The 17,529-nt window shown below is 47.8% G+C and overlaps 1 protein-coding gene across 6 annotated transcripts in view; it reads right to left on the bottom strand.

The window, feature by feature from the left end:
* PRKCE (protein kinase C epsilon) overlaps positions 1-17,529 on the bottom strand; it is a 498,780-nt gene that overhangs the window by 164,780 nt on the left and 316,471 nt on the right. For all 6 annotated transcript variants that reach the window (XM_047852658.1, XM_047852662.1, XM_047852659.1 and 3 more), the window contains 3 exons: positions 17,158-17,192; positions 15,853-15,938; positions 11,401-11,530 (listed from right to left, as the gene is read on the bottom strand). In XM_047852658.1, the coding sequence (XP_047708614.1) occupies positions 11,401-11,530; positions 15,853-15,938; positions 17,158-17,192 (251 nt within the window). The remainder of the gene's footprint in view (positions 1-11,400; positions 11,531-15,852; positions 15,939-17,157; positions 17,193-17,529) is intronic.

The raw sequence follows: 17,529 nt of genomic DNA, 5'->3' as shown, positions 1-17,529 counted from the left end.
ATCACACAATCCTATTGATAGATGCAGAAAAAGCATTTGGCAAAATCCAACACCATCACAATCAAATCTCTTTGAAACCAAGAAATACAGAAGGATTTCCTGAACTTGATTAAGAACATCCACAAAAAAACCCTACAGCTAATATCATACTTATGGATGAGAAACTAGAAGTTTTCTAACGTTAAGTACAAGGCAAGGATGTCCCTTCTCATCCCTACTATCCCTTTTCAGTATTGTATCAGAAGTACTAGATAATACAATAAGACAAGAAAAAGAGATAAAAGGTATACAGACTGAAAAGGAGGAAATAAAACTGCCTTTATTCACAGATGACATTGTCTATGTAGAAAATCCCAAAGAGCTGAAAAAAATCATCTGGAATTAATAAACAAGGATGTAGGATACAAGGCTAATATACAAAAGCCAATCATTTTCTTATATCCCACCAACGATCAAGTGGAATCTGAAATTAAAAACATAATACTGACATTAGCACCTAAAAAATACTTAGGTATAAATCTAACAAAATATGTCCAAAGTCTATATGAGTAAAACTACAAAACTCTGATGAAAGAAATAAAAAAAGAACTAAATAAAGGGAGAGACATTCCATGTTCATGGGTAGGAAATCTTAGTGTTGTTAGCATGTCAATTTTTCTTAAGGCATTTTCAATCAAAATCCCATATTTTGTGGATATTGACAAAGGGAGTCTAAAGTTTATATGGAGAGGCAAAGACCCAGAATAGCCAATGCAATATTGAGAAGAGCAAAGTTGGAGGACTGAGACTACCTGAGTTCAAGACTTACTCTAAAAGGTATATTAAGACAGTGTGTATTGGTGAAAGAGTAGACCAACCAATCAATGGAACAGAAACAGAAAGTGCAGAAAGAGATCCCCATAATTATACAACTATCTATCCCTGATAGAGGAGAAAAGGTACAATGGAGCAAAAGATAGGTTTTTTTCAACAAACAGTGCTGGAACCCCAAGACATACTCACACACAAACGAATCTAGACACAGACCTCACACCCTTCACATAAATTAATGGAGCACAGACCCAAAGATAAAACTCAAAACTATGAGACTCCTAGAAGGTAGAAGAAAACCTAGGTGACCTCAGGTACAGTGATGACTTTTTAAATACAACCCCAAAGGCATGATCAATCAAAGAAAAAATTGATAAGCTGGACTTCATTAAAATTAAAGACTTCTGCTCTGCAAAGGACATTGTCAAGAGAATGAGAAGACAAGCCACAGACTGGGAGAAAATATTTGCAAAAGACAATCTGATAAAGGCTTATTATCCAAAATAAGCAAAGCATTCTTAAAACTCAATGACAAGAAAATGAATGACCCAATTTAAAAATGGGCAAAAGACCTAAGCAGAAACCTCACCAAAGATATACAGATGGCATCTGTTGAAGATGCTCGATATCATATGTCATTAAGAAATTGCAAATTAAAATGACAATGAAAATACCACTACCATGCCTATAAAAATGGCCAAAATCCAAAACAATGACACCAAATGCTGGTGAGGATATGTATGAAGCAACAGGAATTCTCATTCATTGTTAATGGGAGTGCAAAATGGTACAGCCACTTTGGAAGACAGTTTGGTAGTTTCTTTCAAAACTAAATATACTCGACCATACAATCTAGCTATCACATTCCTGGGATTTACCCAAATGAGCTGAAAACTTATGTCCACGTGAAAACCTGCACAAGGATGTTCACAGCAGTTTTATTCATAATTACCAAAAGTTGGAAACGGCCAGGCTGTCCATCAGCAGGTGAAGAGATAAATAAACTGTGGCATGCCCAGACAATGGAATTTTATCCAGCACTAAAAAGAAATGATCTATTAAACTATGAAAAGACATGGATGAGCCTTATATGCATATTGCTAAGTGAAGGAGGCTGATCTGAAAAGGCTCTGTGTTGCAGGATTCCAACCACATGACACCCTGGAAAAAAAAAAAAACAACTATGGAGACAGTAAAAGGATCAGTAGTTGCCAGTGGTTGGGGGGAAGCGGGGATAAAGAGGCAGAGAGCACAGAGGATTTTTAGGGCAAGGAAATTACTCGGTATGAGACCATATTGGTGAATACAGGGCATTATACCTGTCCAAAATCATGGAATGGACAATACCAAGAGCGAGGCCTAATGTAAACCGAGTGATAACAATGGGTCAGTCTAAGTCCACTGATTGTAACAAATGTACCGCGCTGGTGGGGGATGCTGATAGTGGGGGATACCAATTGTGTGTGAGGGTATGGCGTATATGGGAAATCTCTGTACCTTCTCAATTTTGCTGTAAACCTAAAACTTCTCTAAAAATTAAAGTCTATTAAAAAAAAAAACACAGACAAATCTTTCTGAATGAAACCAAGCAGGGTGGCTGGGCCTCCTCCTGGCCCTGCATAGCCTGATCACTGACCTGGAGGAGGGACCGCACAAATCACACCCCCAACCCCAACTCAGGCTTGGAGGGTTCAACTGAGCTATGGAGCTCAAGATGTCCACAGAACCAAAGATGAGGGTGCAAGGTAGGGGTGCTGGTGGGAGGGGCCTTTCTCAGACAATATAAACATATAAGGAAGCTCCCCTGCAGCCTAGCCAAGGTGCTGATTGCATTCACTGAATGACTGCTAGTGAGGTCCGGAAATCCTCAGACCCATCATGTACTCCCAGCCCTCTGTTCTAAATTCCCTATCCCGCTCCCTGTAGCAGATGCTACCCTCTGACACTCAGCTCACCTTGCTACTCTTGCCCACCAGCCCTGTGAATGCTTTCTCCTGCCTCTTCTTGAGGTGACAGAAAGGATAAGAACAAAGCAACCAAATTAAAAGGATTTCTTAGCAAGGGCAACTGATCTACATAACTTAGCCTCTGGCGCCCTCTGCTGTTAAAATGCTGACCCTGTCGTAACGAAACCACAATCAGAGTGAGTTGGCAGACAGGAGAACAGAAAGTCTTCAGGGACTTCATTTTTTACTTTTAAAAATTTTGTTTTCTTCCTCAAAGATTTTGCCTTTTATTTTTAAAGACTCTGTTACTTCCCCCGGAGAGCCATGTAGTTTTCTTAATATGTAAGAAAAAACAAATCCCAATGATGTGTCAGTTCAAACGGATGGCACGAGACAGTGACGTTGAAAGTGCCTTGAAAAGTCTGGAAACATGACAGCACAGCTGGCTGAGGAAGGGGAACTTGAGATAATTCAGGCAGCCCATGGGTCCCCTCGAGGCCGGGGGGTGATACCCAGAGGCTACAGACCAATAAAAGTATGTGGCCCTGCTGGCTGGATCCAAAAGAAACCTGAGGTTCACTCACATTAATGGGGACCAAACAAACCACACTGTCCTTCCTCACCTCCACACTCCACCACTACTGGTGAACACCAAGGTCAAGGGCCATCAGCCTTGGGCTGCCAGTCTCAGCCCTTTAAGGTTTCCCTGTCCAGACTGCCTTGAATGTCATTTTCAGTGGTTTCACCTGCACAATTCATGCCGGGAAGAAACAGAGTGGGCCTGCTGGGGCTCTTCTAAAAGGACAATCATTATTCTGCTACTTCCCAGTTACTCATAATTGTTGAGCTCCTACTGCGTCCTGGGCAGTGCCACCACGCACTCACCTACGTTTTCTATCATCCATTCTACCGTCCTTTGGAGAGATTTTCTTTCTATGTTTGCAGACTTTTCTTTGCGAAGATTAAGGATGGTACCAAGGTGGGTCAGGCTGTTGGGAAATTTTCCAAAGCAAGCAGCCAGCCTTCTGAGAACAATGACGGAGCCATGCCTGAAGAGAGAGGCAGGCCCATGTGTCCTGCAGAATTCTCTTTATGTTAGTGTGATCTGGCCCTTGAGCAAGAGGCAGGGCGCTGGTTTGATTCCATAGCAGGTTAGAGAGGGTCGTGCCGTGCTCGGAGGCAGAAGATAAACAACTGTCAATAGGAAACAGTGTAACTATGTAATGCAGGTTGGTATGGGGCAGGAATGACAGACTGTGGAGTCCCAGGCAGAAGATGATAAAGGAGGGTAGAGGGGAAGCTGCCTGGCGGGTCACACCGGGCACCGAATGTCACTGGATAGAGATTTGGGAGCCCTGATCACACTGGAACCACCAGTCAAAGCTTCCCAGGGACTGACTGACCAACTATCTGCTGCCCAGCACTCTTCAGATGATAATGCCGATGGAACGCTCCACCGAACGTGCAAGCATGGCCCCCAACATCGCCAGGTGCCACTCTGCAAAGGAATCCAAATCAACCAGACTCCCGTGGCATTCTGGTGCTGAGCACAAAACTGCTTCTTCCTTCTGTGCCCTCCACTTACAACTGGTTGCTTACCCTTCCCTCTTGCCCTCCTTCCTGTTCAGGTCCTTCTCCTCACGGTATAGCTCAAGCCCCATCTACCCTCAAAAGCCTGTCCTGACCGCCTGAGTCCCGAGGGCCTCTCTTGCCCATGACTTGCTCACACTTATTTCTGACTCACTGCTTGATTTACTATTATTTAACTTGTTAATGTTCACCACCCAAGTAAGGTAGAAGTTGCTAGAAAGCTAAAGTAATGCTCTATCTCCATGTTCTCCATGATGCCTTGCACAAAGCAGGGTGCCACGCTCTTAAATGAATTCTAACTCTCGAGAGAGTAACGGAACGTTGGCAGCATAAGGGCAACTCAAAGACCAGACCCCAGTACGTGACAGTGACTGAGATCCTAAACTCCCTACACAAGCATTTTCCACTCATGCAAAACCCAACGTCAAGGCAAAAGAAGGGAAAGCAGTTATTTAAAGACAAACAACAAACGAAAGTCCCCTGATGTAATTACCTCCTCATGCAATTCAACCACACAAAGACCAGGACTTAAAGCTATTGCAGGACTTCTAGGGCCTTTGTCCCATAACTATTTATACATATGTGTGAAGATACACATACGAGGATGTTTGCAGCAGCTTGAAATAGCGAGGCCTCAGAAACAAGTAAGTGTCCCTCAAGAGGGCAACGTTGCAATGACGGATGGAATGGTCATAATGTGGATTATTAAGCAGCCATTAAAAAGAATGAGGTAACTTATATATACACTGACTTGGAAATACTCTAAGATGTACTGGCAAAAAAGCAAATTACATAACAAGGCATGGACAATTTAATTAAATATTTATTGAGTGCCAAGGTATCAGACACTGTCGTAGATGCTGGGGAAATAGAAAAACAGATGGAAAAAACCTTTTGCCTTTATGGACCCTTGGAGAGAAATAAACATTATATATAAGTAATTTAGAATATTAGAAGGCGATAAGTGCCATAAAGAAAAAGCAAGCAAAGGAAGGGGATGGAAGGTAAGAGGTGAGAGCTTCAGTTTTTAAAAGGGCAGTCAGAGTAGCCCTCACAGAGGAGGTGATCACACGTGTGTGTAGGAGAGCATGGGCGTATGGGGTGGGGGGGTGTGGGCAGCTTCTAAGATGGTTCCTAATGGTCCTCCTGGTACCTATGCCCTCATGTCATTCCTTCCCATTGAGTGTGTGCTGAATGTAGGAATCTGTTCTCATGAACACAGAATGTCAAAAGTGATGGGATGTCATTTTTGAGATGAGGTTACAAAAGGCTGTGACTTCTGTTTTGGGCATCCTTGTTCACATTCTTGCTTGTTTGCTCTGAAGGAAGCCGGCTTCCGTAGTGTGAGCTGCCCTAAGGAGACACCCACGTGGCAAAGAACTGATGTCTCCAGCCAACATCCAGCAAGGACCTGGGGTTCCAACAGCCACATGAGTGAGCTTGGAAGAGATCTTCTTCCAGTCAAGCCTTCCTATGAGACCAGAGCCCCAGCTTGCCTACAAGCTCATGAGAGACTCTAAGCAAGAAGCACTTAGCCAAGCTGCAACTGGAAAGAGACTCTGAGGTAATATTGGTTGTTTTAAGCCTCTAGGTTCTAGAATAACTTGTTATGCAGCAATAGATACCTAACACAGAGTGAGCGAGTGAGTTTAGGTATCCATGCAGCAAACATACACAAAAACATCCCTGGAAGGACCCATAGCAGTTAAGTCTTGGGATGGAAGTAGAAAGAGACCATAAAAGGTCTTTAATATCTTTTATAGAAGTTTTAAGTCTTGTTGGAATCTTTTAGAGTGAGAATGACTTACATATTACTTGTTCTTGTTTGTTTCCTTCTAAAAATAGAAACAAAATTTGAAGTTATGACAAGGAGCCTAGTTGCTAGAAAAATAATAAAGGATCGACATTTTCAGAAATGATGAGAATAAAATCACTGTTGTGTGTGTTTAGTGTTTTACAAATGGCCAAAACACTTAAAAAAAAAAAAGGAAAGAAAAGAGAAAAGAAAAGAAAAGAAAAGAAAAGAAAAGAAAAGAAAAGAAAGGAGGAAGGAGGGAAGGGAGGGAAGAAGATTCTTCCTTTCTCTGGTCTTTCTGGCTCCCCACAGCCACTCCCCAAAGTACACCACGAAGGTGGCTCAGTTCACCATTTTCATTGCAGTTCCCAGAAGGCAGGAGGGCAGCTGAGATTAGAAGCAAGCCCAGGGTCACCAAGCCAGAGTGACTCCTGCAACTGCTCAGCCAGGAGATAATAGAACCAGGACCGAAAACAGCCTCCAAGACTCTAACCCTGTGATCTCGATGGGCCACGACTCCCCTAGGTCATTTGTCCCCAAACAAATTGACCCATTCTTCATCACTTCTTGGAGAGTAAGTGATACTCTGGCTCCTTAGCCCATGAAAGCAGCCTCAGAGCAGGGTGGTTATTAAGATGAGATCTCAGAGAAAGGCAGGGAGCCCGGAGGATTCTTCGGGAATCTCCCAGCCAGACTTTCCCCCAGGGTACCGTCACCCCTGCCTGGGGACAGAGCTGCAATCAGAGTGGACATGCAGGCACAGATGGGCCCACCTCACATGGGGATGACAAAACGCCAGGGCTTCTGCAGGTCCCTGCAGGGCACACTGTGAGCAGTGTAGACGGATCTGGCTTTCTGCTGCCTTGCTCCTCAGTGCCCGATGACTTCAGGGCAGCTGTGCTGGAAGATGTGAGTGTGGGGGGATCGTGGGCAGAAGAGAAATGGAAGGCAGGCTACGAGGAAGGTGAGAATGTGTATCTTCTTTAGAGACGAAAAGAAAAATCATAAGGTATTAGGTGTCTTTCCCTCCAGGGGGACTGACTCCATGTGTCAATGGAAAAATAAAACACAGGTGCAAAAGGGGCTGGAGAGGTTCATGGTGCAGGTGAGGTCACATTGGGGAAGCCGAGCAGTTAAAATAAAGTGAAGCACTGGGGCACCTGGGTGGTTCAGTCAGTTGAGTGTCCAACTTCAGCTCAGGTCACGATCTCACAGTCTTTGAGTTTGAGCCCCGCGTGGGGCTCTGTGCTGACAGCTCAGAGCCTGGAGCCTGCCTCGGATCCTGTGTCTCCCTCTCTCTCTGCCCCTCCCCCACTCATGCTCTGTCTCTCTCTGTCTGTCAAAAATTGATAAACATTTAAAAATAAAGTGAAGAACAACAAGGATTCACATGCCTCAGGGGCTCAGTGATGCTGGCCTCTGAATGTCTGAAGCCAGTTTCTGGTCTAACAGTGGTTGGGGTGCTCAGGCAGACTCATGAATGAATCCGGAGAGAGATGCGGACTCTACGGGCACTTGAGTCCTAAGAAAAAAGGGATGAAATGTTTTGTCTGCATACTTAGTGCTGGTGTTTTTCTACCCTTTACTAAGGAGCTCGGTTACCCAACAAGTGTTGGTGAGTGTCCTCCTTAGGGTCCAGTGCCTCCGGGCCGTGGGTGGGGAGGGGGCAGCCCAGAGGACAGAGGTGGGTCCCTGTGGGTCCCTGCCTGTATCCTCCTTGTGCACTCCAGTTCTCCATCCCCCACCAGTAAAACAGGGTGGTTATGTTCCCTCTACCTGGCTGACAGAGGGACGGTCTTTAGGCGAATACACACACAACCCATGAACCCACAGGGCTCAGGCAATTTTAGGCTGAAGGGAGATTAACCAAGACAGCCCCGTGGGTCCTTCCCTGCACAACCAAGCTCTCAAGAAAACCGTTTCACTGAAAATAAGTGACCCTATTCACAGGAGGGGGACAACAAAGCTGAAGGCATGGGCCAGGGGACCAGGGCCCCAGCCTAGGGGACCAAGGCAGCATGATCCAGCGAAGGTGGGAACCTGATGGAGGCTTCCAGAGCAGGAGAGGGCATGGAGCAGAGATCGGAGGCAGGTGGGGTAAGCTCTGGCTCCACAGCAATGTGCTCTAGGCCCCTGGGCAGGTCTCTAATTCCTGGTTTCTTTTTTTTTTTTTTAGCAATCATAGCAGCAGAACCAGACTCAGATCCAGGCAAGAGGGGCCCCTGCTCTGAATCCTGCTGGCCTCTTCAGACCATCACCCTCCCTACAGGGTAAGGGGTCCGCAGGAGCAAAAAGACATGAGGTTGAGAAAGGATCAAAAGGGAGAAGTAAACACAGGAGATCTGGAGCAAGGAAAGCATTCTGTAGATACCATGGGGGTGGATTCAGGTCACTGTACATTTGTCAAGACCCAAAGAATGTCCAACTCTAAGAGTGAATCCTAATGAAAGCTAGGGACACTGGGTCCCCAGGGTCCTACTGTGGCAATGGAGGCTCAGCCATTGTAACAAACGTACCACTGGTGGGGGGCACATTGATGGTGGGGAGGTTGTGTGTATGTGGGTGCAGGGGGTATACGGGAAGTCTCTGTACATTTCTCTCACTTTTGCTATAGACTTAAAGTTGCTCTAAAAATAGTCTGTTAATTAAGGGTGGGGGAGAGGTAGCCAGGATAGGGAAGGAGTAAGAGGGAGTGACCACACCACGGTAACAGGGGAACAGGAGAGGGGAGACCTGTGAATGTGTGCTGGGGACCCTATATTCTGACAGCCTTGGCCTTGAATTCTGTGTGGCCTGCCTCCCATCCGCTGCTCTGGGCTCCTGGAAACAGGTATCCTTGCTGTAGGTAGCCTCACTGTCCCCTTCCTCTGCTTGAGCTGGCATGAGAGCGTTTCCTGCCAAAACAGCTGAATACACGTCCTGAGTCCTGCCTTCTCCTAGGGTCATCCAGGGACCCTACAGCCCTGGCAGTGACATCTGGGTGCCTGGGAGGCTTTCTTAAAATGTCAATATTTATGAGATGATGGTATTTTCATTTAGACTCCCCACATTGATCAGTCAGTAATATATTTACTGAAACCCAGACATGGCCTTATCAGAGTGGCATCCAAAGCAGCTCTGTGCTTCCTGGCAACCCCACTCAACAGTCCCTAAAAGCGTCACTCCTCTGCCAACAACACTGGAGAGTCCTGCTCCACTCACTCCCTCCTCTTCCACTGTTTTGATGTCACTTAGTGTCAAGAAGGATTTCGGGCAGGCCCTGCTTCTTTGTCTCAGGGTCGTGTGTGGGAATGCTGGTCTGAAAGTCTGGAGAGCTCACCCAGGACAGATGTGTGGACAGCCAGAACTTCCTCCTGGCCCTAATCAGGGTGCCCTCGGTCTCCAGCATAGCCGCTTCCAACCTGCACCACCTCTCACACCCTCCACCCACTCCTTACCTCGACTTCGAAAGGGATCTCCTCGTTCAAAAGGCAAGGGGACTCTCGCGCAATGCCCTCAACAGAGTCAGAACTTAAAGGGTCACCTTGTGTCCTCACCTCCTACCCTTGACACAGGAAACACATCCGCACCTGTGCCTGGCCTCGAGGCTTCCTGTCCACCTGGCAGGAGGGGTGTCCATCTTTCTCCCCAAGGCCCACTCCTCTCCCTCCCAGCTCACTAATCTCTCCTATTCTCACGGTCTTTTCCCTCATTACCTAAAACATTCTGAAAATACTTCATCTACAGCATCCACACTTGGCCTTCAATCCCACCAAGACACCTCCTGTCAGGAGGTCACTAGAGGCCTCCTGAGAGTTAAATCTAACTCCATGTTCTACTTCTTACCTTGAATGACCTCTTGGAAACATCTGGCACCACTTATCACTTCCTTTGAACATTTTTAAATACTCTCTCCCTCTTCGTCTTCCACGATGCCTTTCCTCAAGACCTTTCCTCCTACCTTTGAAGTCCTGCCATAGCCTCTGCAGGCTCATCCTCGAATGCTGGTAACCTTCCTCCCCCAAATCTCAGGGTGTTACCCTCTCTCTCGACGCTCAGGTTCTTCCAGGGATGAACTTTATAGCTTTAAGTACTACCTACTATACCTTTAACTACTACATTGACAAATCCCAAGTCTGGATGCTCACCATAGCCTTCGCCCCAAATTTCAATGAGAACGCCCAAAAGTTAGCTCTGGTAGATTTCACACAGGCACCTCAAAGGTAATATGTCCTCAACTCAACTCCACCATCTTTGCCTCTAGCCTGATCTCCTCTCCTATTTCCTCTCAGCGAATGGTGTCACTGCCCTCCCAGTTGGATCTGGTCACACATCCAATAAATCACTCCTCAGTATCTCTTAAGTTACTCTCCTTCTCTTTATTCCCTCTACACCTATAAACTTTGTTTCCAATCCTCATAATTTCTCATTGGGATCCTTCAATGACCAGCCTGTTCATGGCCTCCAGTTTCCTTTTTATCCTTTACCTTTAATTTTTCCATAGTGGGAATTTATTAATAATATATTCAGTACAAATCCCAACAGTTCATGAATGTCCAATGCTGCATGCCAACTGGACCAGACCATGAAACTAAGCACTCCATTCAGATCCCCAGAGCATGTTCCCTCCTCCCCACATTATTGTGTATTGTTACCCATCTCATCCGAAAAGAAGACAATTCATGAGCAGGACAACAGGAAACAGGGGAAGGAAGTCGAGGCTCAAGAGTCAAGGTTCAAACCTTATTTTTACTCATAAGCGGTGTGGCATGAGCAAGTTACTTAGTTGCTGAGCCTCAGGGTCATAGGAATAATATCGCCTATGGAACAGACCTATGAAGGATCAATAAGACGTCTTAGATGATAGGGTCCTAACATGGCTCCTCCCAAGAGTAAGCTCGGAACCATGGATCGTGACGAGGTATTACTTCTTTCGGGTCCTCTCTCCAGAAATATTTCTTTCTCCTCTGCTCCAACCTATCTTTTCCTTAAATTATTTCTACACTTTTATGGACTCATCGTGTTGCTCTGCCTTGTTCATGGTCTTGATGGAAGAAGCACACCTCCCCCCTCCACATCCGCTCTGTGGAGTTTCTTTGGCCGTCATCTGCACGGCGATTGTTTAACAAATTCACAAGTAACTAATGAGAGCCAAATAAGGGTTTGGGCTCAGTCCTCTGGCCAGACCTGGAACTTACTGGGGAACAAAGATTTTTCAAAAAGGAGACCAAGGGGACACGCGAGTACGGAAGGGTGAGGGCAGGGCATGGGGCGCCTTACCTTTGCACTGCAAACCCTGCCGTAAGAGGCCCCAGAGCAAGGACCCACAGTGGTCGCAGAAGGTGGGGACCTTGTAGTTGTGGATACCAAACTTGTGGGGCATGTTGACGCTGAACCGCTGGGAGCCCACCTGCAGGGACGGCAAAACACAGGGTCACTGCCAAGCTCATTCACAGCCCGGCGTGCTTAGTGCTGGAGCTCCCAGAAGGCATGACCGCTGAAGGGGGCCAGGTCCGAGCGGGGCTCTGGAAGCTTCCCTGACGAACGAGGTGAAGAGAACCTCCCTGGACCTCTGCTCCTGATGCCTGTAACTCATTCTCCACCTCTCGGTTTGACCTTGCGAGGGCAGGCCTGCTCCCCTGTGTGGTCCCTCCAGGACCGCAGGCTTCAAACTCTCACGGTGCACAGCACCCACTTCGTACCTCATGTTTTGGCTGTTGAGGAGATGTCGCCGTGTGCTTTTCAATGCCACTTTGGGCATGGAAGCTGCACCTGGGCAGTCTTTCAGCAGCTTGATGGTGGGCGGATTCCATAAACACCCTGAAAACCCAGCACAGCTGTGGAGACTGTCGGCCATCCATTGGGACAATCACTGTGGTACGGAATGCTAATGCAGAGTCGTGACCACTACGGGCACTAAGCTACCAGTGCTGGCCACAGACCAGGCACTACCATCACAGTGAAGCCTCACCAGCACCTACGGGCTAGATGCCATCATTAGCCTGAGTTTACAGACGGGGAAGTTAAGGCAGCGTGAGATTAAGAAGCATGTCTGGAAGCTGAGGAGTGGCAGAGCCAGGATTTGATGCCCACAAGTGTGAATTCAGAGCCCAGGCCTTTTAACTACTCTGTTGCCACTTACCCATTACTGAAAAGGGGTAAAGACAAAGTGGCAAGATGGATGGGGAAGGACTGGAGGATGAGTCGGGGAACCTGATCTGCAGGCCTGGGTCTGCCACCAACCAGCCGTGAGGTCGGTCTTGGACAAGTTCCGTGACTTCATGGGGCTGCAGATTCCTTACCTGGGCAAATAAGGACAGCACCCCCTATCCCACCTAATGTCACAGGGCTGTGGGGTGGACAAGACACACGGAAATGAAGGGTCATCAGTATGGTCCACCATTTTGGGTCTCCTGTGCCCCTCCGTGGAGCCACTCTCCACCTATGTCCCTAGCGAAGCAGCCACATGAACCAGGTCCCCCTCAAAACGGGCAGGGACCAACACCTGAGACCCCATGGACTGGGGAGAAAGTCGCTCTCATTACATTGGTAATCAGGGGGTACAAAGCAGGCCGCAAAGAAGCCGTCCTTGGCTCGCTGCGGACTGGTGAATGAAAGGCCCCCATGGGCGGGACGCATCAAACGGGGGAAAGCCAGACACAGACATGACAAAGGTGTGGATGCAGACTTGAGCACAAACGTGGAGGCGTGCCTGTGCACACGCACATGCACTCAGGGTCACTCGCCTTCACAGCAAGGCACAGAAAGTCTGATTCTTCCAGTGGGCCAGAATTTTACTGACCCCAGCTAGAGATGCATGGGCTATCAATTAGGGTCTTGCCCCAGTACAAGACCCCCTGATTTACTGAAAACAATTGCACCCACCCCTCCTTAGATGCATAGCTTAGGTGTATGTATTAGTGAATATAGTCACCCCACCTCTATGTGTGCCTGCCCACCCCGAAGGATGTACGTCATTGTACCCACCCTCTTCCTGCAAATGCTGAAGATGTGGTGGACCTATGTGGAGAACAGGGTCGTGGGTCCCAGGACGAGCCTCATAGGGATATGGGTGACAGACAAAGGTGAAGAGATGGGGAAGTATCCAGGAACTAGGAAGTTCAGGGTGGGGAGAGCTGTGTGACTCTCAGCTGGGCTCCCTAAGGACCTGAAGGTGTTGGAGAATGGTGGGAGGTGGGTGGGGCACGTGCAAGAGCCACAGAATCAGAGAGGCTGCGAAACGGGCACGAGAGCGCACGCCTCAGGACCCAGCTGTGCACACACCACTCTACCAAGGAAGACCAGAAACGGGCGAGCGAAACCAACCCGGGGCTCATGGGGAAGAAGAAAAGAGCAGAAAGACAAAACTGGAAGGTTAAAAAGTGAAGGAGGGAAGGTAACACGAAGGAGAGCCTTCCTTGGTCACCACGCTCAGAAGTGCGGGGAGAGGGGTGTCAGGAGTGCTAACCCCCAGATGCAAAACAGGGAGAGAACACCAGCTGGGTGCTCATGGTGTCCAAGTTCTAAAGCATCTGATAAGAGGAAGACCCTAGACATTTGGTGTTTAAAGCTACGTGTGTGCACGTGTGTATGCACATGCAGGCAGTTATGGGGGGAAAAGTGAGCTCGAAGGATGCTCCCCAGCAGTGCTATATTGGGCACAGGGCATGTCGGTCGCCCAGGTATGCCGCGGTACACCAGTGCTAAGGGAGACCGGTCCTGGGAGCAGCGGCCCACAGCCCCCGTCCTCAAGCCTTGACAACTTATCTCCCTTGGGAGACCTGCCGAGTGTGGGAACACACCTCACCAGTGACTTCAATTCACTGCCAATATGCCAGGAAAGACAGAAGAACTCGGTCACAGACTAAGCTGCTGTGGGTATTTCAAATCTCAACCCTCTAACCCTCATGGCGAGGGCTCATGTGCGACTTTTTCTCTCCAAGGAGACACGAAAAAGCTGGAGAAATATCCAGGGGCTCTCAGCGGGTGAAACCTGTGAGATCCTGGAGGGCAGGAGTTGTGTGTTCCTCCTGGTTCTGAGGGACATGTACAGTAGCTGGTATACAGGCAGTGCTCAGTGGACTGTCCAGAGGAAGGAACAGAAATGGACAGCGAGCCAGCCATGTATCTCTCATTTACTAGAAAAGTAACAAGGGTGACAATCCATTTGGGTTATGATTCTGGTGCCGGAGCCAGGAGGCCCAGGTAGGGACGACCTGCAGTTTCCGCCATGACAGTAAAGCCCCTACAAACAACTTCAGTGCCCTGGGCTGCCTGCCCCTTGGGGACATGGAAGGTTCCACCCTGGGCTACCTGCCCCTCGGGGACATGGAAGATTTCACCCAAGCTTTGTCCCTTGCTGCTTTCTGGAGACCGTGTGAAAGCAAAGGGAAATGAAAGATAGGAGATGCTTCAGATGCAAGGATGCCATTTGGTTGAATTATTTTTAAGGAGTAGAAGGTCCTATAAGTCATTCCTTTTGGAAGACACATTAAAAATCCACTTGATTATGGGGCGCCTGGGTGGCTCAGTCGGTTGGGCGGCCGACTTTGGCTCAGGTCACGATCTCGCGGTCTGTGAGTTCAAGCCCCGTGTCGGGCTCTGGGCTGATGGCTCGGAGCCTGGAGCCTGCTTCCGATTCTGTGTCTCCCTCTCTCTCTGCCCCTCCCCCGTTCATGCTCTGTCTCTCTCTGTCTCAAAAATAAAAAAATAAATAAATAAATAAATAAATAAAGTTAAAAAAAAATTTAAAAAAATCCACTTGATTATGAAGCCACCTAGGGTCTCTCTGACCCCCAATTCTAATGTCCTATGATTATAACTGTATTTATTTCACCAAGAATTAAAAGCATGCCTTTGAAATCAACTGTTGTGAACATAGATAACATCCAAACTCTCAGTCACGCTCTTCTCCCACTTGCTTAGTTAGGAGGACTCTACCTTCACTGTTGAATCACCTTGCTTCCTTACCCCTAGCGACCTTCCCTAATAACCAATCAATACTAGTTGGTAAGGATAAGAGACAATGAAGTCTGGCGGTCAAGGGCTCAGACTCTTCTAGAACAGACCATCTGGGTTTGAATGGGGCTCTTTCACATAGCAGCTGTGTGATCTGGGGCAAATTAATTTGACCCCTCTGTGCTTCTACTCTCTTTGTTGCAAAATGAAGATGGTAAGTGCATTGATCTCATTAAAACTGTTATGAGATTAAATAATATTCGATGAAGTACTGAAATCGGGACATGGGAAGTACCCAGTGAACGTTGGCTTTTATTATTACTGTGGCTATTTCCACCTCCTTAGTGTTTCTTGGGTCTGCTGCTTCTACTCCGTTCCCCCATCACCTCATAAAGAAAGGTTCTTGCTTGTGCATTGTCTCACACTGTTTATAAACAGTGTGGAGCTACTGACATGTCAGCTAGCTACTTTTCCGTTCCAATGAGATAATGACATAAACCAATTCACATTTTCCTCACAGGCTTTAGCTCTGGGGTCACACGGCTCTTGGCACAACATCCAGAGACGCGAACCTGACTCTGAGCCACGCTCATTCTGCAGAGTGTGCCTCACGCTGGAAGGCTGTAGACAACTGCTTTAATTTTGATCAAACACAATGAAGAAAGCAAGGAGAGCTCAGAGAGATAAGGATTTTCTTAGGGAGCCTGGAGGAGGCAGGGGAGGGTGGGAGTGGCAGAGAAGAAAGCCCAGAATTTCAATGTTAGAAATATTTACCTCGTCGGGAGTTTCCTGTTTCTTTAATCCCGCACACTTCGTAATTATGAGCTCATGGCATCGCTTGTGGACCACGCAAGTGCAAACTGCAAACAGCAAAAAACGGAAGGCTGAGCGACAAGTGGGGGGTAGGGAGGTGCCCAACCCAAGATTCAGCTCTGAGCAGAGGGCTGAGGGGAGCCACGCCCCTTCTGTCACCAAGTCTTAAAGTAATATCCTGGCTGAAGCCCTTCGTGCATCATTTCAAAGCACTTTGCCATCAGAGCCATTAGGGTTTCCTAAATGCTCTGGAGAAGAATGCACCACTCACACCCAGAGGGCGTCAGCACTTTTCTCTAGTTCCAGAAGTACCGATCAATTTCCCTGCTTCTTTACTCCAAGGTCAGGGAACAGTTTCCCTTCCGTGAAGCAGGTCTATTAAAGGTACTGCAGCAGCCTTGTGGTCCACTCTGGAACGTCAATGTTGGCAGGTGCGATAGCAAACACTGCAGCAGGGGAATGGATGTCTTGTAGCACAGGAGTTCCTAAGCTTTTTGATCTGACTGTGCCCCTACGTGCCGAACATTTTTGTTTAATTTCATAGCGGCCTGTAGCTGTGTCATCAGTGTCATGGGGCAGTGTGGTGGAAGAGGTAAGCAACTGTTTGTACACGTGATACCCTAAGGACATGGGAAGGTCCAAAAGAACCTATCCAAGTTCCCCAGGGGTGAGACCCAACTTAACCAGTGGCTGACATGACCACAAGCGCATATCCACCCTCCAGTCCTGGACAACCTGACCTAGCATTTTTGCCAAAGAACCAGAAATTTTCTGCAGTAACTGCAGTAACAATCTGCAGTAACTTCAAGTGAGTCTTAAATGTTTAAGAGCTAAAGATTCCACAGTAGAGACTAAAAAAAGAGAATCAGCAAGGGCCATTGGGTGATAGGAGTGAAACGAGGTGAGGGAACTTCTCCAGGGAGTGAGAGAAGGAGGGAGCAGACAGGAGACACAGAGCCCGGCTCCTTGTAGAGTGGGGCCTCCAAAGGGCCTTCGACTATTGTGTCTCACCAGGAAAGATGCTAAGACCCCAGGACACCTGGAGACGGGTGGCACCCCTAGGTACTCTGCTCTCATATGCGAATGCAGGAGCCAGGGCCAGGCGGGGACAAAGAAAAGCAGGGTCTTGCTTCTCAGAGAGGGACCATAAGCAGGCAAACAGTATGGAGCCTTCAAATGTTGTCAAACCCAGCACACGTTTCCCGTGTCACTGATCCCGATAGGCCTGTGGGCCCCCAAGGATTTAGTTCATACAATGTCTCTTACCTTGACACTGGTATCCCTGCTTTCCTATGACACCCCTGAAAAGAAGAATACAACCTTTTAATAAAATTTAGCAGGTCAAAAAACATACAAAGCCACCCCATTCTGGCCACCACCCACAATGCACTGAGTACACAGGAAGACCAGCTAGTGGTTTCACGCCCACTTGCAGGGTGCTTTAAAATCGGCATCAGGGGGCGCCCGGGTGGCGCAGTCGGTTAAGCGTCCGACTTCAGCCAGGTCACGATCTCGCGGTCCGTGGGTTCGAGCCCCGCATCAGGCTCTGGGCTGATGGCTCGGAGCCTGGAGCCTGTTTCCGATTCTATGTCTCCCTCTCTCTCTGCCCCTCCCCCATTCATGCTCTGTCTCTCTCTG

The sequence above is a fragment of the Prionailurus viverrinus genome, chromosome A3, assembly GCF_022837055.1.
Source record: "Prionailurus viverrinus isolate Anna chromosome A3, UM_Priviv_1.0, whole genome shotgun sequence".
Classification (NCBI taxonomy): domain Eukaryota; kingdom Metazoa; phylum Chordata; class Mammalia; order Carnivora; family Felidae; genus Prionailurus; species Prionailurus viverrinus.
Note: the sequence above shows the minus strand (reverse complement) of the source record. Positions and strands in the feature narration are given on the sequence as shown.